We start from the raw sequence: 23,377 nt of genomic DNA, 5'->3' as shown, positions 1-23,377 counted from the left end.
TGAGGGCAAACTTATCCCGAAACAGGCAGCGAATCAGGCAGAGGTTCGGACGGAAGATACAGGAAACAGGAAGTAGTGCGGGAAAGCTCGGCGTAACGCAAGAGACAATCTGGCAGAGAACAAAGGGACTGGATTTTACAGCCACAGCATTTAAACCACCCCTAATAACCACTAATAACGTGTGGCTCCCCCTCGTGCCGCCAAAGCGCTCTGACCCGTGGAGGCATGGACTCCACAGATCAGCAGATCCTTAAAGTCCTGGAAGTTGTGAGGTGGGGCCCCCATGGATCGGGCTTGTCGTTCCAGCACATCCCACAGATGCTCCATCGGATCGAACCCTAACCCCGGCCTTCAACATGACGTAGAAGAAAAGGTGATTCATCAGACCAGGCCTCCTTCCTCCATTGCTCCATGGTCCAGTCCTGACGCTCACGTGTCCAGTGTAGGTGCTTACAGTGGTGGACAGGGTTGAGCATGGGCACTCTGACTGCTCTGCAGCTACACAGCCCCATACGCAGCAAGCTGTGTGTTCTGACACCTTTTCTTTCATAGCAGCATCAACTTTTTCAGTAATTGGTTTTACAGTAGCTCTCTGTGATATTAATCCAGACGGGGCGAGACTTCACTCCCCACACGCATCAATGAGCCCATGGGCGCCCGTGACCCTGTCGCCAGTTCACCCGTTGTCCTTCCCTGGACAACTTTTGGTAGGTACTAACCACTGCGAACTGAGAACACCCCACAAGACCTGCCATTTTGGAGATGCTCTGACCCAGTCATCTAACCATCACATTTAGGTCCTTGTCAGAGTCACTCAGATCCTTACGCTTGCCCATTTTTCCTGCTTCCAACACATCAACTTCAAGAACTGACTGTTCGCTTGCTGCTTAATATATCCCACCTCTTGACAGGTGCCATTGAAACAAGATGAACAATGTTATTAACTTCACCTGTCAGTGGTTTTAATGTTGTGGCTGATGGGTGTATACTGAGGGACTAATGATGGAATGAGCTGCAGGAGGAGAAACCAGGTGAAGGGAAGAGAAGGGAGTGACAGCAAAGCAAAAGGGAGTGGGTGGATCTGAAATGACATGGAGGTGAGTGACATGGCATGAGGAGATGACCAGATGAAAATAAAACGTTAAAACAAATATAAATACTGGGAGATCAGGGGAGGATTCACGACAGGAGATGGAAATGCAATTCTAACAACCCTTTTTTTTTTCTTTACATATTATTCGTTTACTCTTAGCGGATATTGCACTACATAGCGATTCATTCTTCCCCTTAAAACACCCTGTTAAGCCCATTTGTAAGCAGCACCAATCCCATTTATACAAAAAAAACCCCCCAACAACAAAAAAAAAAGGCCCACAAACCCAAATTTCCAGCGGATATTAACGAGGGTCTGGGAGAGCAGGGAGAGAAGACCGAGTTTCCATCAACTAATGGAGCTCTTCTTTCCCTGCTTGCCGCCAAAGTGATGAATAATGTAACGGCCCCAAATAAATAGAGTCCGCAGCGTGTCACCTCTTATTGAGGAGGTCTGGACCCAAAGGTGAGGGAGAGAGAGAGATATCTATCAAAGACACACGCACACACACACACACACACACACACACACACACACACACACACACACACACACACACACACACACACACACACACACACACACACACACACACACACACACACACACACACACACACACACACACACACACACACACGGTTTGTTCCATGTTTCCTCCATGTTTATTTATTGATTTTGATGGAGCCAACTAGACTAGTGTGACCCTGCCGCCTCTCATATCTATCGGTGTCATTTCGGAAAGCAATTAGAGAGAGAGAGAGAGAGAGAGAGAGAGAGAGAAAAAGGGAGAGAAACCTCATCATCTCATCTGTAAAGAACAGTGATGGATGACACTCCCAAAACTGCAAAACTCGACATGTTGTTTTCCCTTTTTTCCGTCTATCTATGCATCCATCCGTCTATCTGTCTATCCGTCTATCTATCCATCTATCTATCTATCTATCTATCTATCTATCTATCTATCTATCTATCTATCTATCTATCTATCTATCTATATAGTGTTTTTAGTGTACATTTCTATATTCTCTTTGATCTTAAGCTAATTAGCCATCACAGGCGTGTTTAAATGGGGCTCTACTTTCATAATTGCTCCACAAGTCAACCGTTGTTCCAAAAGAAGAACCAAATCCCACAACATGTGTGGAATAAACAAAAACACACAATCCAAAGCTATTTCCCTCCGCTGAGAACGTCGCGCACGTCCGGTGAAGTGCGCTAGGAGCCGAAGACGAAAGGCCTCAACTCGGCGGTGAGGGAGCGTTCCAACCACCCAAGGTAGACCTGCCACCGCCAGGAGGTGGTGAAACCATGGTACGTGCTCCTGCAGAAGCCACAAGTCTGTACGATGTCAACCTCGTTTTAAGAAAAAAAAAACGCGTTTGATTCGCGATGTCGTGGAGAAGTACCGCGCTACCCACAATCCTACAGTGTAACAGCGACGTCTCGGATTGGTGGAGCTCGCTGTTACCATGGAAATGCTAACCGCACCGGCGAACGTCACTGTCGGTGAGTGACTTAAAACACTATACACACAACATAAACTACACTATTACTAACAATACAAACACTATAATAATGACAGAGGTTAAAGCGGAAGAAGAAGCGCACTAAACTATAGTTTGTTTGGAAGTAGTTGGAAAGGTGTCATTCATTTTTGCTCCGAAATCAAATGTTTTAAGGTCGCGATTCATCTGGTGCTTGGTTGGTTTGGTTCCAGGCTTAAAACTCTTTACAGGCGGATTTTCGGAGAGGTCAACGGAGTGAGCGGAGGGGAAATTCACTCGCGGAAACGGAGCCGTTCTAAAAAAGCTCTGTTCTCTGAGCTCTGTTCTCTGAGTTCTCTGAGCTCTGTTCTCTGAAAGAGGCTATCAAGGCCATTCATTATTATAGTTATTTTTATTTTTTCATTATTAGTTATAGTAAATTATAATATAATGTTATTGCTCGCGGTCTTTTAGTTTTTAATCTCTGCGTTTTCCCGGCTAAAAGTAAACACGACAACGGCGGTATGCACTGACATGGTTGAGGTCTCGTTAGAACCGGGATGTTTCAGATGTCTTATAGTTCGAGTTTGATCAACGTCATCTACATTTGCAGCAGAAATGATTGAAAGATAATTTCATTCGTTTCGGGAGCGGGCCACTTTGTGACATCATCATCGGAAGTTATATAAGTCCAGTTCCCGTCGTCTCACGGGAGGCATTCCCCCACAGCCACTTGCGAGTACGACATCTAGACAGACAGTTTGATGGCTGCATTTAAAGGAAACTCTGAAAACTGTGATACATACCTAAAACATCTCAACTGGACCCTGTGTATTGCTGCCTGCAGCTATATTTAGGGGTCCAGCCCGCAGGGTAGATATTGTTCCGGAAAAATTGAATAGTCTTATTTTGAAATATAAAACTATTTGAAACAGAAAAACGGCAGAAGCTACGAATACGGTTTATACGTCTTGTTTGAACCGGTACGTCACAAACACCTCGTGGTTGAAGTTTCTTCCAAATCGATCCTAAAACGGAGCAGAAATTAGTGACGCTTTATAACGTCATCATACTATGTATTATGAATGGGGAAATTGGCACCGCGTCCAGTGTGCGGTGTAGATTCCGCTTTGTATTGGTTCGACATTACAAACTATGTGTTTACGCGTGTATTTATGTACCTTATTACCTGGTTGGTGTCAGTAGATCTGTTCGATTGATATTTACATTTTTGGTCCCCATTACTTTGCTGGATTAACCACGTCGAGTTGAATCCACTCCAATGTGCGACTGAGTGATGCGTTCAACATCCAGTGAGGTGTTGGAAAAATAGAAGCCCTGATATGGTAATTACTCACAGAAATACGACAACGTTTTTCGTATTTCATGGAAACGTAACTTATCGAAAATATAATTCAAGGAATAGGTCACCACTAAAATGACATAAGTTAGACTACATTTGTAAACCTCCGTAAATATGTCACTTCAAACATGTGACATGAACAGCCAATCATACAGAGCAGAGAAGCAACCATGCGACACAAACAACCAACCAACCAATTCAAATTTTACAGTGTATTTTTAAGATTATTACAATTTTTTTTTCATTACAACGGTAAAAAATAATCAACCAAACAACTTCATTATAGGCAATATTGTATATTAAATGAAATAAGTGAAAGTTTACGTACTTCATACAATGGAACCCTACTACTCATGGTCAAACCCCATTGGTTCACAGAACAAGCTGGTTTAAAGGCATGTTAGAATGGCTAGAATGCATAATCAAAGTTGTATTTTCAACAAACAAAAAATCTAAAACATGTTTTGGGGACCTCAGAGATCTACTTGTTGAAAAGTACAAGTATAATATGGGACCTTTAATATTCAAAAGTTTATGCTAAAAAGTGTACCACTTTAAGATGGACGACTGGCTAATTACTGAATTAAACCGGCTTTTTATGAGGATTAGGCATGAGTAAAAAAACAAGTCAAAAAATAGCATAAGCGAGAAAACGGTATGTAAAAGTATGTATGTACAGTATGTATGAGAAAATACAAAAAAGACAAACAGTGGTGTTTAAACACTCCACATGCAGAGCCCCAGTGTAAATAACACACAACGGCACACAAAAACAGTGGGAACTCTCGCTCTCTTTATCTCTGTTCTCAGCCGTGTTCACATTTGGCTGTTATTGATTATTTTTTGGGGGCAGGGGTGATGTTGTCTTGCCCGTCCAGGCGTGAAAGCAGCGTCTCTTAGAGCAGAATAAACAGCGATAATCCACATTTAAGCAGCTTAATGCGAGGTGCTACACTCCTGGTGATTAATGTGTTTAGAAGGCTGATCCCGTCCCGCTCCCCATTCATCAGCCGCTAAAGTAGCACATTCCAACACGCCGCGTTTTGGAAATACATCCGTGTGGAAGCCGTGATGAATGGCGGCGGCTGAGAGACGGGGAGAGGCGTTTCGGTTGCCAGCTATGTTGGAAATCCATGTTTGGTTTCATGTAATGTGTTCTCCGCTATCAGATATTTTCGTTTTGTTTTCTATGTTTATATATAGTTTACTATATATATATGGCAACTGCTTATCTGAAGCCGCAGAGGGCGGCCATTTCAAATGCCAAGTACACTGAAGTTAAATTCCAAACACAACACTTTTGGGAGATTGGAGTGGAAATTAACATAAGTGTGCGCTGGGTCAACGTTGCATTGAAATGTGTTGGAGAAATTGAGAGACTCATCTTTGCTCTTGCGTGTTATCGTTCTCCCGGATTTATCTCCCAACATCTTTTCAATGCGTACGGAAATGGAAATTGGGGCCTCTTCATCAGTACAATGACATTCATTCGAGAAATGTCCCCCATCCCCCTCCGTCTCCAGATTTTAACAGCAAGTACAGCCATCTTTGTCATAAACCTCTGGTAGTAATAGGAGTAGTAGTTGTAGTAGTACTAGTAGTAGTAATTGTAGTAGTAGTAGTAGTAGTAATAGTAGTAATAGTAGTAGTCGTAGTGGTAGTAGTGGTGGTAGTAGTAGTAGTAGTAGTAGTAATAGTAGTAGTAGTAGTAGTAGTAGTAATAGTAATAGCAGATATAATAGTAGTAGTGGTAGTAGTAATAATAATAGTAGCAGTAGTAGTAGTAGTAGTAGTAGTAGTGGTAGTAGTAGTAATAGTAGTAGTAGTAGTAGTAGTAGCAGTAACAGTAGTAGTAGTAGAAGTAGCAGTAGTAGTAGTAGTAGTAGCAGTAGTAGTAGCACTAATAATAGTAATAGTAGTAGTAGTAGTAGTAGTAGTAGTAGTAATAATACAAAGTGTCTCCTTTTTGTGGGGGGGGTATGTTATGAACTGGCAACCCCAGGGAGAACCTAATAAGAGGATACTACTACGGTCAGTGGAATACTGAGTTTGTTCAACCACCTCTGTTTAACTACGGTGTAAATCCCTCCATCACTTCATTTTAATTCCCCCCTCCGGGGATTAATAGTGTTATCATATATTATTTCACATTATTTTATCCTAATCCCAACATCCAACAGTAAAACGATTGGACATATTGAGCATTCAGGGATTGTCAACATTATCTGGTTGAATGATTGTTAAAATATATATACACCTTCAGCAGGGCAAACTGGACGTATTTGACACGGTATAAGGCCCAAAAATAACAGAACAAAAAGCGGGAAAGCTCTGTGCTGATCCTCTGTGATGTCCGACCGATCACAGGGGCACAGCGGCCGACGGCGATAATAAAAATACAAGAAAATTGAGAAGCAGCAGAATCCAGAGCGAGGAGCTGTAATATTGGGGGCTGTGTGGCGTCACCTCTGGGGGTTGGGCTCGTTGTGTTTGTCTCTCTCGTGTTTGATCATCCTGTAGCGTCCGATCCTCACGTCCGGCCTCGACACCTTCATCCCGTTCAGAGTGATTCTGCAACACAGAGACATCCGTCAGGAAGGGAGGAGGAGGAGGAGGAGGAGGAGGAGGAGGGCGTGGTCATTCATTCATTTCTTTTCCCTTCTAAAAACAGGGTATTCCCTCCTGAACGTGAATAAATTGGAGCCGGACACCTTCCCTCAAATAGTCGCATTCGTACTGATACAAAACACAATTTAAGGCCAATTCAAGGCAAATTCAAGGCGGACTCAAGCGCTCAAACGCAGGGGGAACATGCAAACTGCAGGTAGATGACTTTTAAAACTCATGATAAAGGTTTATGACTGTAATGAACTTTCTTCGTCTTTCTCCAAGAGAAAAATAAACAGAGGCAACCTGGGGGTATTACAGGAGACAATGGTTCCTAATTGCACAATTACACAATCAAATTAATTCAAATATTAATAATTACACAAATAATACATTTTGAAATTGTACACTAATAAAATTACAGATGTATGATATAGCTCATAAATTAATTATTATATATAAAGCATATATCATAATATTATAATAAAAAAATATATTGTATTAATGATAATATAATAATAGTAATAATCATTTATATACCCTATTTATATACAATTCAATGAATTTAATTTACACATTTCCAGATTCAAACTTCACTAGTTTGACCTCTTCAGGAAGTGAAGGACAACCGTGGGAGTAAAGAGTGGAACTTAGCAGCACCGGGAAATGGGAACTTACTTCGAGGACACCCACAGTAGGGAGAAAACAAACACACGAACAAACAAACAAAAAAAAACAACTCCACAGCAAGGATTTACACTTACAGAGGCATTTAGTTTATTTATTTCTTTTGAACAAGCGTAGGAAGTGAGAATGAAATGAGACTTCATATTCGATGTAAAAACCAACGACCAGATTCACTTCTCATGCGAGGACAAAGGGAGGATGAGGGAAACAGGAAACAGCAAACAAACACTCCGCACTAAGCCCACACTAAGAAAAAAGAAAAACATTTTAAGGCTTTCATATTCCCCTGCTGCGGGAAAAAACACTGCGGGGCGAATCATAAGCGCCGATCCCGTGGGTGCGCCCGGGCCCGAGCACCCAGGAAGAGGGTCAAGCACCCACGGGAGAGACGCTGGAGGGGGAGGGGAGACGGGCGCAAATTGCGCATCACGCATGGGGAGGGAGCGAGCGATCTCCGCTCCGCAATGTGTGTCCCCGTGCCCCGCCCCGCCCCGCCCCCAGCCCCCAGCCCCGGCAGAAACAGAGGGCGTCGCGCCCGCGAGCTCCGCCGTGCCTACCCGTGCCCGATGCTCCGCTTTGCGTCCCCTCCCACCACACACACACACACACACACACGCACACACACACACACACACACACACACTGTTGTGATCTCAGTGGGCGGCGGCAGAGCGTCGCCTACTCGCCACTGTTGCCGTGCGCACGCAGGCAGGTCTCATTTCCCCGGGGGGCGGACCTCCAGACCCCCCGCTTAACGTGTCAACCCCCCCCCCCGCCCCCACGGTGTTCAAGCGAAACCTACGCCACTGCATGACTGCGTTAAGCCAGGTGGAGAGAGGGGCCTCAAAAACGTTTTGCCCGGGGCCTCCAAATCACTTAGACCGCCCCTGGTCCCCGTGCGGGGGGCCCCCACTCCCTGCGTGGTCAGAGCTACCTGTCAACTTTGCCATTTGAAAACAAGGCCGCCCCGCATGGGCCAACCCCCACATTTATAAGAGGTGTCACGCCCAGACCGCTGCACCCGAAAGGCCAGACGGCTGCACCGGAAAGGCCGTGGGGGTTGGGCTCGCGGTAGAGTAAAGTATATTAAATGAACTGTCATCCTTTCTACATTGTGATATCACGATTCGGTGAGAAATATCATTTCTGAAGTAAAAATTGTAATATGTACACGTTTCATACGTGTCGTGAGATAAGTGTGTGGGAAGAGTAAGCTTTATTATAGATTTACTCATAGAATTGAAATGTTTTGAAATGATGTCACTGCACATAAACATAAAAATACAAAGTCCATTTTAGTCTAGATTTATGACGTGTTTGAATCCGTGCATCTCTGCGGATCAGCCGCTAAACCTTTTGGGCGCGTTGACGCTGTCATATCATTAGTGCAACATCTTTTGTGAACCGGACGCTTAGACGGCGCAGATAGTGATGCTATTAGTGGTCACAATCCATTCTTTGTGAATTCGTCCCTGTGTGTGTGTGTGTGTGTGTGTGTGTGTGTGTGTGTGTGTGTGTGTGTGTGTGTCTGTCTGTGTGTGTGTGTGTGTAGCAACACATCCATAAAATGTCTCTTTCTTTCTTCCGTTTCGCTCTGATTCTTCCCTCCTCTGACTGCTCAGTCGTTCACGCTTGGCAGTTCTTCCTTCAGCTACTTCCATCCATCCATCCATCCATCCATCCCTTCTTTCCCTCCGCTGCCTTCTCCCCGTCCTCCTCCCTTCCAGTCCTCTTTTTTTCCCCTCTTCATGCATTTCTTCGTCGCTCCTTCACTTTGTCCCCGCTCCTCCATCACTTTTTTCCTCCCACCCGTCCCTTCTCTCCTCTCTCTCTCTCTCTTTCTCTCTGTTTTTACATTTATTTTTCCAACTCCTTTCATTTATTTTGTTCCACTGCTCCCCAACAATGTTTTTCTTTTTGTTTATCCTAACCTATTTTCTACCTTTGAGTTTGTTGTCTTTTTTCCCCTTCAAGCTGAATTAAAGATGATAACGAAGAAAACCATGAAGCAGTTTACTGTCATTTCCCTCTTTCTAAATCATGTTGGATAATATCTTTTAAACACTTTTCCCTCTCCCATTTCTTCACTGGCACAATAATATTTTATGGAGGAGGGAGGGAATTAAATCGCAAATTCTGCACAAAACAGCAATATATTGAAATAACACTGTTGTAGCCCTGTAGACAGAAATAATTTAGTAGGTACATAGTAATAATGTATACCTTATTTCTACCTATATTAATCATTTATCCTGTGCGTAGCATTGCACTTTGAATAATCTGTATATATATATATTTTTATATATTTGGTTATTTATGTTCTGCATTTTTGGCATTTTTAATGCGACTGTGATTTTTAGAACCCCAAAACCCCAAAAACGCCATCCAAAATGCCTTTCACTGCCATGGGAAACAAAATAACATCCAAGTCCCATCCACTCATTTAGGATTGTCATTGTTGAGTGTGTGTGTGTGAACATATGTGTGGGTGTATGTGTGTGTCATTGTGTGCATACGTGTGTGTGTGTGTCTGTGTGTGTGTGCGTATGTCATTGTGTGTGTGTGTATGTGTGTGTGTGTGTGTGTGTGTGTGTGTGTGTGTGTGTGTGTGTGTGTGTGCCTACCCGAGTGTGAATGCATTTACTAAATTTAGGCTTTTAAGATGGTGGCCGTGATGTGCGTAAGAGAGCGACTCTCTCCTCCAATGAGCTTAATAATACATGATGGACAGTCCTGCGTCTTCCAAAACGTCTCCTTGTGCCCGTGGCCGGGATTTTACTGCTGTGACGGAAATCTATGGTTTGAAATGTTTCACACAATGGAAAGAAACACAAAGCAGCTGGAAAAGACCGGAGGTGAAAATACTATGACCCGGTAGGCATGGAACGGGAATTTACACAAATAGATCCGAAAACTATTCTGTGTCTTTTCATGACAACAGGTGTACTGTACATTGTAGGTTTTCTTTTTAATTTTCCAAGTATATTTTATTAAATGCGGAATGTTTTTGTGGTGAGGATTGGTGCATTTCTCTAAAGACAATTGGCATTAAAAAAAAGTTTAAAAGTCAGAAATAGAACCTACCTGAATTAACCTGAATTTACCTGAATGTACTTGAATCTACCTGAATCTACCGGAGTCTACCTGAATTAACCTGAATCTATCTGAATTTACCTGAATGTACGTGAATGTACCTGAACCTACCTGAATCTACCTGAATGTACTTGAATCTACCTAAATTTACCTGAATCTACCTGAATTTACCAAATTTACCTGAACCTACCTGAATTAACCTGAATCTACCTGAATTTACCTGACATAACCTGAATTTACCTGAATCTACCTGAATTAACTTGAATCTACCTGAATTTACCTGAATCTACCTAAATTTACCTGAATTAACCTGATCCACCCGAATTTACCTGACATAACCTGAATCTACTTGAATTTACCTGAATCTACCTGAATTTACCTGAATCTACCTGAATTAACCTGAATCTACCTGAATTAACCTGAATCTACCTGAATAAACTTGAATCTACCTAAATGTACCTGAATTAACCTGAATCTACCTAATTTACCTGAATTACCCTGAATCTCCCTCAATCTAACCTAATTAACCTGAATCCACCTGGATGTACCTAAATCAACCTGAAATCTACCTGAATCTACCTGAATTTACCCAAATCTACCTAAATTTACCTGACTCTACCTGAATCTACCTAAATGTACCTGAATCTACCTGAATTTACCTGAATCTACCTGAAAATCTTTAGAAACAACTAGAGCTAAGAACTCAGAACTAGAACTCAGAGCGACGGACATGTGGAATATGGACTTCTTCCTTTCTTCCATGGGAAAAGTGTCATTGTATGTTAGCATGGCCTGAGCGGTGAGAGGTGGACCCGCTACTTGCTCTCCAACATCCTTATATTAGTCCAAGGTGCTACTGAAAACTGTAAAATCACCAACTGAGTCAAAGCAGGAACCATTTTTGCGGCCAAAATTCCCCGCGGAACACCCCACGGTTCATCTTCACGTACTTCCACGTGGTCGGAGGCTCACCAACTCCACTCCGGGATTTTTGAGTCAACCATGTGGATTTGGGCCGATCAGCATCAAAAAAAACCCAGAGAGGTCCGATTGATGGGTCGGTACATGGCACGGCTTGGGCTCCGACCCTCTGAACCTGGAATTATTCGCCTCTGCATGTGGCTCCGCTTCAGATTTTTACAGTTCACGGGAGAAGTGACACAAATAAGAGTCTCTGGCAAACAAAAACAGCATCCGGAACTGCTGAGGATTAAAAAAGAAATGAACTCATTCCTGAGAGAAGATGAAGTTCTGATGAAGGTGCAACACCACCAGCGACCACCAGTCCAGCTAGTGCCCAGCAGAGCGACTTATTTAAGACAGCGAGTCTATAAAAACAGCATTAACGCATCCGGATGAAAGTTTTACTTCATCAGCACTCGATCATTCCATCCCATCGCAGCCTCGCCACGGGCCTCCAAGCGACCGCCGCGCAAATCATTTTCGATCTCCAGAACAACCCTTAAGATCCCCGTGGTTCTACTCCGCTCCCACGCTAAGCTTCCCCGACCGCTTAAAGAGGCGCGAGACCTCCCCAAGCCCGGGCCGGGATTGTCCAGCGTCCCTCCCGCCCGACTCGCCCCGCTCCATGGAAAACAGCTCACATGATCCAGGACGAAAGCTTTCATTTGCTGCCCCGAGCCGTGCTGCGTGTGGACAGTCTTTTGTGTGTGTGTGTGTGTGTGTGTGTGCGCGTGTGTGTGTGTGTGATTATGTTCACAAATCTCTTCCCCACACACACACACACACACACACAGGCAACGTGGCCCTGGTTGATTGGATTAATCAGGAGTTTCTATTCCCACCAGTGGAGTTAATTCCATTAGAGCGCTGGAGCGGAGGAGGACCGGGGGAGGCTCAGGCTGATGTCCGGCTTCACACCGCAGGCTGAAATGAGACGAAGAAGTAATAGAACAAATGATGCGCGCCGGGGTCTTTTTTTGAGCCGGCCACAAGAAAGGACGGGGAGAAATGGAGTGAAACTGAAAGAGAGAGAGAGAGAGAGAGAGAGAGAGAGAGATCAGAGAGGGGGGGAGGGAGGCTCTCTCATGTAAAGGACTTATTACACCCAAAAAACGTGTAAGGGGTATTTCACATGCCGATGCCGACTCTTCTATCGCTTCCCCCTCTCTTTCGATGGACCCGGCCGTGACTTCTCCTCCTACTCCTCCTCCCTTCATCCAAATCCCGACCTCCTCCTCTCTCCTCCAAAAGCTACCGCTCCCAATTCTCAATTTTTCGCCACTCTCTTTTTCCTCTCATCGTAACCGCGCTTTTGATTTGTTTCCATGCAGAGGGGACGGAGTGGATGCGGAGGACCAAGCAATCAGTGGACAAAAGATGGAGAAGATGAGAGGGAGAGAGAGAGAGGGGGAGAGAGAGAGAGAGGGGGAGGGAGGGAGAGCGAGGGAGAGAGTGAGCGGCCACGAGCGGTCAGTGAAGACCGAGGGGTCAGGGCAACTCTGCGCTTCTTAACCGAACGCGACATCGATTTTCTGTGCGTTTGCGTGAAAATAACAACAGAATGATGCAATTGTTGTGGCGGGGAAAACACAGTATTTACAGAGGAAGACTGACGCAACGAGGAGGAGGATGTTGGCCGGGTGGGCCTGTGTGCGCGTGGAGATGTTATCTCTGTGATTTATAATGTCTTTTTACATCTTATTAGCCATTTATTTCTATGCTTTCATTCTCGTTTACTTTTATTTATGTCTTTTTTGGGCCTCATGTAAAGCACCTTGAATTGTCCTTGTATGACACGGGCTGTATAAATAAAGTTCCAGGGTGTATTTGGAATGCTCAGCCTTACTGAGCTCTGATTTTACTTTTTAGAGGGGACCTATTATGCTTTTACGCAAGTCAATTCAGGTCTCTGAGGTCCTCGAAACATGTTTTAGAATTTTTTTTTTTTACTGAAAATGCCCCTCAGATGATGCGTTCTAACGCTCTGCTTAAATGGGAGGAGCCACCCTCCCGAGGCCCCGAGCGATGTGAGCCAATGCCGCTTGAGCACATGTTCCGGGTTCCGTGAGCCAGTGGCGTTTGAGCACGGCTTCCGTGTTTCGCTTTATTTACTCGTTTCATTTCCCCTGCGAGGCCTCATTTACAAGCCTGCTCCCACTTTGGTGGCCGTGCTTCCAGGCTTGGGGGAGACGCGGACACCGCGACCGCGACGCACCAGGGACTCCCCGGACGCGGGGATTTTTGTGTTTCGCGTGAGCGTCTGAAACTCAGGTTAAAAATAGAATTAATACGTCTACAATAAAAACACACTGTTTTTATTAGGTTTCGCTTGGAGAAACGCGCGGAGGACGGCGTGGAGCAGACGACCTCATAAAGAAATCTGACGTCAGCTCGTGCAGGGAGGAGGAAAAACCTTTGAAAATGGAGCGTTCAGAGCGGTCGGACGCCCGAGCGTTTTGCGCACGGCGATTTGTTTGTCATTAGCTTACCTCGTTATTTGACACTTTGGCCACGCCTTATCAGTACATCCGACACTGTAACATTACAAATATGACAGAAAATGAGGAAAAGCCTAATAGGTGTCCTTTGATGAAGGCATCACTAACAAGCCCTGTAAAACAAGCACCATTAGGGGGCATGATAGAAACACAGTGCAGCCCACTGCTCACGATGACAACACAATGCCCTTTAGATTTCCCGAACACACACACACACACACACACACACACACACACACACACACACACACACACACACACACACACACACACACACACACACACACACACACACACACACACGCGCGAGACAAGCGCAGATCTCCATCACATTTGGTCCGACGCACAGGAATAAAAAGGGCGTCAAACCCAGGGGGAGGAATTTCTAAATAGGCCAGATCCTAAAAAGCGAAGCGACGCACAACCACGCTGTAGACACAATGAGGCACCGAGGGCGACGTGAGACCGGAGCGGAAAATAGATGGGACCCCCAGGCCCCGCAGGAGAAATGATTCACCTGTGAGGCCCAAACAAGATGCGGTAGGACTGAGGGGAAATACGGAAGCAGGAGGAAGGAAGGGGGAAGTCCAGGATTGGAAAGTCTCTAACCCTTAAGAGTGAAAGGGGGACAAAGATAGGAGCAGCAAGCTGCTGAATGACTTTTTCGTTTCCATCTTATTTGTATTAGGCTCTGTATTTCCTCCTTCTAAAAGGTGCTCTCCTCTAAATAGTAGATAGATAAATAAGTCAAATCTACGTTTTGCTGACACAGACAAGGTCAACACCTCCAAGGTCCAGATATGAGAGTGGGGTACACATATCCCAAAATACTAAACCGATGAGCACAAGGGCAGACTGGAGGGGGGAGGCAGAAGAAAGGGAAATGTTTTGTTTTTTTCCCCACCTGAATCATGTCAGTCGTGTCGGAATGTCGCGCATGCCTATACGTTGATATACATCATCATGATTTCTCCCCTCCCCTCCCCGAGGTAATCATTGTGATTACCCGGGGAGGGGAGGGGAGAAATCAGCCATTGCACGACACATCGGGCACGGGCTAATCCGAAAGTTAAACCAAGCGTAGTCAAACAGTGACAATAAATCTGTTTATCCAGGCTGACGTGCCTCCCACTCATCCCACCCTGCCAAGAGTGGAGCCAGTGTTTTTACCATAAAATTATGTTTGTCGCTGTCTGGTATTACGGTATGAAGGTATTAAACACACACGTACACACACACACACACACACACACACACACACACACACACACACGCTCACGTACACACACAGGCTCATGTACACACACATGCTCACGTACATACACACACACACACATACTAATAATAACAATAATAATATATCATAATTTTTCACCACACCCATACTGTTATGACTATATACAGTTTGTTATTGTTATTATCGTCATTATTAATTTATTATTTGTTATTATTTTCTTTTTTAATTCATCATGTGCAATATTTTGTATATTGTGTTTATATAATAACCTTTATTTTGTAAATTGTATATTATATTGTATTTATTTTTCAATGCTACTGTCCCTTTTCTTTTTTTTCCAATTTTCTTTCCAGTTCCTTGAACATGAAAATTCCCTTGGCCCAATCAACCGATTCTGAATGGAGTCGATTCATCCCACATTGCAAATGCTTTAATTATAGATACACAGGTGGATCAACATTTTCTGTGATAAATGTTTTATAATTATAAATGACACGCGTGCTCGTGGCTGAATTTGAATGCTCTCAGGCCAGAAAAACAAAAACCCCATCTCGTCTACAAAACAACGCTTTCATTCCATTCCAGCTGGAACCTGCAGCTCTTTGAAAGTGATTTTCACTAAAACGTCCTGAATTAAACCCGGTGCTTCAAATTGGTCAAACGGACAAAGGACGCTCTCTGTGGCATCGCGGTCACAAGCGGAAAAGCCACCGCTGCCAGGACAGAGAACAATTATGAGTGTGTGTGTGCAGCAGGAGGCCAGCCTGCCATGTAAACCCTGGGGATAGGTACATTCTCTGCTGGAGGCTTCCGCTGCTACAACTCTTCCCTCTCTGCCTTTCTTTTCTCCCCTCCCCCCCCCCTCCCCCTCTCCCTCTCTCTCTCTCTCTCTCTCTCTCTGACAAACACGCTCTCCTTTCATTTTTTAAAGATAGGATATTTTGCTGTACGCTTTGTCCAATCTGACGGGGAATGGCCTTTAGTTCATTGGGGGACACCGTGAAAATAATAATAATAATAATAATAATAATAATAATAATAAATATAGCTGCAGGCAGCAATACACAGGGTCGAATTACAAATTTTTGAGTTCCCTTGGAACGTAGCATCAGTTCGTGCTGTCGCTCCTGTTTACATCAGCATTAAGTCCAAAATGAGTTCAATCTTCCGAGTTTCCCATGAACGCAGCATAGGCTGACGCAATGACGCGGTGACGCGAGTTTTCCGACTTCCGGTGCTGAATTACTAATACAAGGATACACTTGTTGTATGTTATGACTTCATCCTAAAAATTAGAAGGAGGCTGTCTACTACCGGTCCTGCCTCACGGTGTCTCCGTGGAAGGACATCACTCCGTGTGGAGGTTCCCAACGACACGTTTCCATTCAAACGGATTAAACACTGCATGTCCCTCAGAGACATTTCATTCTTTTTTTTTTTTTTTACTTTTGTACGGTGGCCCTGGGAGCTCCACGCACTGCAACTTAAGAAAACACAAGCAAATCAACACGACAACACAACACATGCGCAGCATTTAGAAAATGTGCTGCAAAACCAGATGTGTCGACTGACCTGCATAGCGAAATACAAAAAACTGCACGAACAGGAAACACAAATGCATAACCACATTACGGAAGTGAGCCACACCGGACGCACTGATTCATCTGTGATAAAATATATGAAACTAAATGATTTAGTGTCTGTAATTATACATCATTTGTACAAGTAAAAACCAGCTGCAACTATCACAGACCAAGCGCGACACAGGCCACCGTGTCCAAACCCTCCATCTGCTTGCTCCATGCATTTAAGTGCGATGTTCGAGAGAAAACAGCTTCTAGTGATAGTGCGGTGAAATTCGCAAAAGATTGGAACGGGATGGACCCCTCGTAATAATAACAAATATAGCTGCAGGCGGCAATGCACAGGGGCCAGTTTAGTCATGTTAGATTTCAGAGGTTCCATAAATCAAAATAAAAGAAAGCGACGGTTCATCCTAGGGCTGGACGATACGGCCAAAAAATGTTACCACAAAATGTTTTTTCATATTGATTAATGTCAGTAATAATCACAATATGTATTTTAAAATAATAATAAATCTAAATCAGTTTTGAGTGTATTCTCATGGCTTTACATTAAACACGGAATAAATCAAATAAAATTAAAAATTGAGATCAATAAATATAGTGAAACATATATAAATACATATTATATACATTTGAATCTGCACTCTGTGATTATACGTGGGGAAGCTTGGAGCAGACCGAGGGACTCTCTCCTTTTCGCGGGGACGAGGCCCGATGAGCGTAGGGCTCGGGTTGGTTGGGAGGAGGGCGAGGTCGAGTTCAAACTGGCGTTTTAGGAAGACCCGCTGCGTCAGCTCCAGGGGGAGAGCGGAGGAAGACCCGGAGCTCCTGCTCTTTGATTGGCTGTTCGCGCCACGCGTTTGTTTCTTTGCTGTACGATTGGCTGTTTGTTTTGTGTCTTTGGGGGTAAAGGACAACAGGAAAACAGACTCTGTGTCGAAAATAAATCTCATAAATTGATCATCGTTATCGTGGAAGATCTTTTTCGTGAAAATTTTCTAGATTCTAGATTCTATTTAGAACTTCCTAGAAATTCCTTCTGTGACCGATTATAGTTTTCGGGGGTTTTGTGAAACGCAGCACAAGTGACAGTTTTCCGAGTTTCCCTTAAACGCAGCATCTGCTCGGGTTGTCTGTCTACGCGTAGCGAGCGCGACGCAGTCCACGGGGCGCAGGACGCGGATGACCTCCGAGAGACGAAGCGTGGACTTACATAACTTGGGACTACATAACTTTGTGCCAATGTTCTTCGACTACAGCTTTTCACTCATTTCTACTCCAAATGTACATTGGTATTGATCAAGCTCAAGCAACAAAATGTCTGAAATGCCCCAGTTCCAGCAAGACCTCAACCATGTCTGTGCATACTGCGGTTGCCGTGCTTCAGATACAGGACCCCTCATAATAATAAGTGTAGCTGCAAGGCAGCAGGGGTCCAGGTTAGTCGCGTTAGTCTCGAAATACAGTTTTCAGAGTTCCCGTGAAAAGCAGCATCAGTTCAAACAGATTTTTCTCGAGTTCCCGCGGAACGCAGCATTGCATCCTACCAGCACGAGTTATATTTCTCAGGGCGCAGCGTCGGCTCCCTCTCGTGAGACGCTGAAACAAACACGCCGAAACAAACACACTGGCGGTGTGCCGTACACTTTCGGATGGATAAATGCCAAGGAGCAGATTAATAATAATACAATTCCGAAAAGATTAATGATGAATGTGCGGTGAAAGGAAACATTTCCGGTGGTTTTCTCTCTCTCTCTCTGTTTGTGCCTCTCCATTGTCTCTCTTTTCATCGTCCACAGAAGTTTTGGGACCTCTAGGGGCATTAGTGCGAGAGGCATGTATTCCTCATCGCGTGTGCGTGTGCGTGCGTGTGTGTGTGTGTGTGTGTGTGCCCGTGAGCGCCGCCACACAAACAAGGACAGAATCCCTCCCCTCCCTCCCCTCCCTCCCCTCCCTCCCCTCCCTCCCCTCCGGCGCCCGCACTGAGCTGGCAAAAGCCATTCGGGGCGGCAGCCATGACATGGTCTGTGGCATCAAAGGCAGAGTGACGAAAATATCAAATAAAGTAAAAGATAACGCTGGTCTGAGATGGGGAGGGCTGCAGAGGGGGAGGCCGGGGGGAGGGATGGAGAGTTGGGAGAGTTTGGGAGTTGACCTGAAGAGCCCTCGACGCGTTGAACGTGGGAAAAATAGACCAGTGTACCCGGAAGGGATGTGAAGGATGACCGAGAACCACGCACTGTTACTTTCACCGCTGTTACGTTCACCGCTGTTAGTTTCACCGCTGTTACTTTCACCGCTGTTACTTTCACTGCTGTTACTTTTACCGCTGTTACGTTCACTGCTGTTACTTTCACCGCTGTTACTTTTACCGCTGTTACTTTTACTTCTCTTACTCTTACCGCTGTTACGTTCACTGCTGTTACTTTCACTGCTGTTACTTTCACTGCTGTTACTTTTACCACTGTTACTTTTACTTCACTTACTCTTACCGCTGTTACGTTCACTGCTGTTACTTTCACTGCTGTTACTTTTACTGCTGTTACTTTTACCGCTGTTACGTTCACTGCTGTTACTTTTATTGCTGTTACTTTTACTGCTCTTACTTTTACTGCTCTTACTTTCACTGCTGTTACTTTCACTTTTGTTATTTTTACTGCTCTTACTTTTACTGCTGTTACTTTCACTGCTGTTACTTTCACTGCTCTTACTTTTACTGCTCTTACTTTTACTGCTCTTACTTTCACTGCTGTTACTTTCACTGCTGTTACTTTCACTGCTCTTACTTTTACTGCTCTTACTTTTACTGCTGTTACTTTTACCACTGTTACTTTTACTTTTCTTATTCTTACCGCTGTTACGTTCACTGCTGTTACTTTCACTGCTGTTACTTTTACCACTGTTACTTTTACTTCTCTTACTCTTACCGCTGTTACGTTCACTGCTGTTGCTTTCACTGCTGTTACTTTTACTGCTGTTACTTTTACTGCTCTTACTTTCACTGCTGTTACTTTCACTTTTGTTATTTTTACTGCTCTTACTTTTACTGCTGCTACTTTCACTGCTGTTACTTTCACTGCTCTTACTTTTACTGCTCTTACTTTTACTGCTCTTACTTTCACTGCTGTTACTTTCACTGCTGTTACTTTCACTGCTCTTACTTTTACTGCTGTTACTTTCACTGCTGTTACTTTCACTGCTCTTACTTTTACTGCTGTTACTTTCATTGCTGCAGCTTTCACTGCTGTTGCTTTTACTCGTATTTCTCCAAAAGTTGCAGATATATTTGTCCTTCAAACCGGGGGGTGTGGTCAGAAAGCTTGTTTCGGTCACAAAGCGTCTGGAAAGTATAGACTGGTGTAGGTGGATGGAGACGAGTGTTAATGATGTAGCAGGAGTTCTTATTGGAAAAAAGGGGTAAATCTCACGTAAATCCAATCTAACGGATGGAGCCATCAAAGATAATTAGTTCCAAGTTTTATTTTCATAAATGCTTCATCCATTGTGTCGTGTGAAAGGTCCCAATAAGGTTGGGAATGTATTCTTTGTGGTATTTCTGCCAATGTGTGTGTGTGTGTGTGTGGGGGGGGGGGGGTGTTTGTGGGTGTGTGTGTGTGTGTGTGTGTGTCTCCCTTGTTAGATTGTTCTCTCTTTGTATTGACATTGGCACTGACATGAAAGGGAGAAAAGGCTCTTTAGTCAGGATTCACCACTAACTAACGTTCTCACTCCAGTAGGATATTTACTGGAACTGCTCGGCTCCAAATGAGTCTCATGCTCAAAAAGAGATGATGTCATAGTAGTTTATATTCCCCTATATTCCTCTCATATACAGTATGTGATTATTCTACACTGGAGTGTCGACATATTCTGCTTTTACATGTTGAAATATATATATATTCACAATTTCCCTCCAGGCATTAATAAAGTTGGATTAAGTTATATATCCTATTGCTTGTGTTAGATTTGGGGTTTCTTTGTCCATATACCGATTTATTAATTTACAAATTATGCAATTTTTTTTCCCTTTTTTCCCCTACATTTTTATTTGTTTTAAATGTATGCGTTTATTGTACTTTGCCATTTTCCCCCTTTTTTACATGTATTATCATCAATTTATGCATCTACCATCTATTTATCCATCTATCTACCTAACCATCTATCTATCTTTCCTTTTTTGCATCTATCTATCTATCGATCGATCTATCTATCTATCTATCTATCGATCTATCTATCTATCTATCTATCTATCTATCTATCTATCTATCTATCTATCTATCTATCTATCTATCTATCTATCTATCTATCTATCTATCTATCTATCTATCTATCTATCTATCTATCTTTCGATCTATCTATCCATCTATCTATCCATCTAGCTCCACAGCAAAATCACTAGTGATAAATTCACATCTTCATTCGTTCAGCAAACTGTAGTGTGTTAAAGTAACACTTTTTGAAAGTGTTAAAAAGGTAACACCCAATTTGTGTTGATTTGACACACTAGATTGTTAAAACAAAACTCTAAGGTGTTAAAATAAAATGTTAAAAAGGAACAGTTCTTTTTGAACACCAACACCAGTGTAGTGAAGGAACACAACGCAGGGTTGAGAATGACTAAAAGTAACACTAGTGGCTGTAAATACCACTATACAAATAACACTATAGGGCGTAAAATGATGACCTACCCCACTAACTTAAATAAAAGAAAAATAGCAGAAATGGTAGAGAAAATAAACTGCATGACAACACATTTTTACATTCAATATTTCAGACGAAACTGCAATGCTGAATGACTCCAGGTGATCATCAAAACACAGCGTAATAACTTTAGTGGTCAAACGGAACGCTTCATCATCCTTGATAATGATACCGATAATCTCGTTGAAAATTCCATTTTCAATGACTAGCGCAAACAAGCCTTCCACTCTGGTAGCCTGTTCCATAGCTTTTCAACCCGGGAGGTTGCGGAGAAAACGGGAGTATTGTGCAGGAGGCACCATCACTACAGAGCGTTGAGGCCAAGGCTCCTATCATCCACGTTAAGTGTACAGTCTATTCTCTCACCGTATCCACAGTTAAAGCTCCGAATCCTTTGTGAAACGGCCTTTAAACATGGAGTCCTGGCACCAAGTACTGAAAAAAAACAAGCTTCAACAACTTCTGCAGTGCATTTTGAGGACAGATGAGTGGACCAGAGCGGGATTTTGTGCCGTGTGGAATTGCAATGCTCTGATCAGAGCTCACTAGAGGCCAACCGCAAACTTGTTTTATCGGTTATACAAAATCGGCAACTGTAAGTTGCACTGAACGACTCAACCCTACCAAAAATGTACTGTATGGCTAAATTACCACCGGTAACTTGAATTACAGACAACTTGGATGGTGTATCTGAAAAGGGCACCCGGATTCCCTGTGTCTCCAAAACTTTTTAGTCATTAACAAGAGGCTGTGGGACTGGACCAAAACCATCTTACTTTAAGTCCTCTGAATGAAGAAGCGCCACGAGATGATTGTCCATCAAAACCGAATTCAGCCTGGTTGGAACATCTCTCAAAATAAAGTCAACAAAGCCAAGTTCGTGTCGACCCTTTTTTTTTTTTTAGATCCGAGCCGCATCGGCCGTTGCGAAATCGTCGACACGAAGCTGGATCAGAAGCGCGCGTTCTTGCCGCGCAAATAACGTGTGATTTCTCAAAGTAGGAACCGTCATTAATGCCATCTTCAAGAAGCCTTAGTGGCTGGGAACAGTTGCTGAGTTCCAGATTGGTATACACTGACTCAAGAGTTCCCAAAATAGGTGCATACTGTACATGAACGAGTCATTGACTGACAGTCTCTGCGCACATCAAACCCAACGACACGCCGTGCTGGTTCAACAGCTTTCCATTTATTTATTTATTTTTTTGCCTTTTCGTTTTCGGCGTTTCGGAGGAGCGAGAATGGGATTTTTCCGGCTGCTCAAAAACAGTCTCTAACTTTATCCCGTCACCTGCGATGAAAGACATTTAAGAACGGCGTCCTGTGCGCGGACATGGAATGTCAGGTCCTCCGTCGAAACCAACTAAAGATTACACTCAAGATGACACGGGGATCTTCAGAGACTCCGGGCGCTTGCGCTTGAGCGATAATAGAGCCACGCACATCCAGTCACCGCCTTTTTGTCAAAAGCAGCTGGTGCTGTCACCGACGGGAAAGGATCTGCACTTAGCAGTGAGCCAGGAAGACAAACGGCGTCACCACGGTCCGAATTATCAACAGAACCCCAAGCGACACAATCTCCAAGCGCTCTCGAAAAAAGTTTCCCGGGTCCACAGCACGTGATAAAACAGACGGACACCCAATGTTCGCCACATTTCAAATGCACAGTTTGACCCAACTTTAAATGCGGGAAAAGAAATTGAACGAACTTCTTGGCGGAACCTCGCAAGCGCGTCGACATCCCCCCCCCCCCCCCTCACTCTGGTTCCCTTGGGCTTTTGAACGCTCCCGCGCGGGAACAGGTGTTGTTCCGATGCACGTGTGCACAAGTTGTACAAGGCCTCATCGTGGGATACGGCGCAACACAACAACAGTCGTGCGGAGGCGGCCTCCTGGGCCGTGACGACGTGAAAGACCCCTGCGGATGCTGCTCTTCCTCTCTCCGAGGCAGAGGGGAGGAAGGGCTGCGCCGACCCCCGACTCTGTCAAGGAAACGTCGCCGCTGCCGTCGTCGTCCCCACCTAAGAGCGACGGAGGGGAAATTAGGAACAGGAATTTTGTTC

General features: G+C 44.1%; 1 protein-coding gene across 1 annotated transcript in view; it reads right to left on the bottom strand.

Moving 5' to 3' along the window:
- The window catches only part of b4galt2 (UDP-Gal:betaGlcNAc beta 1,4- galactosyltransferase, polypeptide 2), a gene marked incomplete at both ends in the record, with an annotated part of 141,615 nt that overhangs the window by 4,290 nt on the left and 113,948 nt on the right, over positions 1-23,377 (bottom strand). The window contains one exon of the mRNA XM_080011464.1: positions 6,409-6,513. Within this exon, the coding sequence (XP_079867590.1) occupies positions 6,409-6,513 (105 nt within the window). The remainder of the gene's footprint in view (positions 1-6,408; positions 6,514-23,377) is intronic.

This window comes from Zeus faber, assembly GCF_960531495.2.
Source record: "Zeus faber genome assembly, chromosome: 12".
NCBI lineage: Eukaryota > Metazoa > Chordata > Actinopteri > Zeiformes > Zeidae > Zeus > Zeus faber.
The sequence above is the reverse complement of the archived record's forward strand: the minus strand, read 5'-3'. Positions and strand labels throughout refer to the sequence as shown.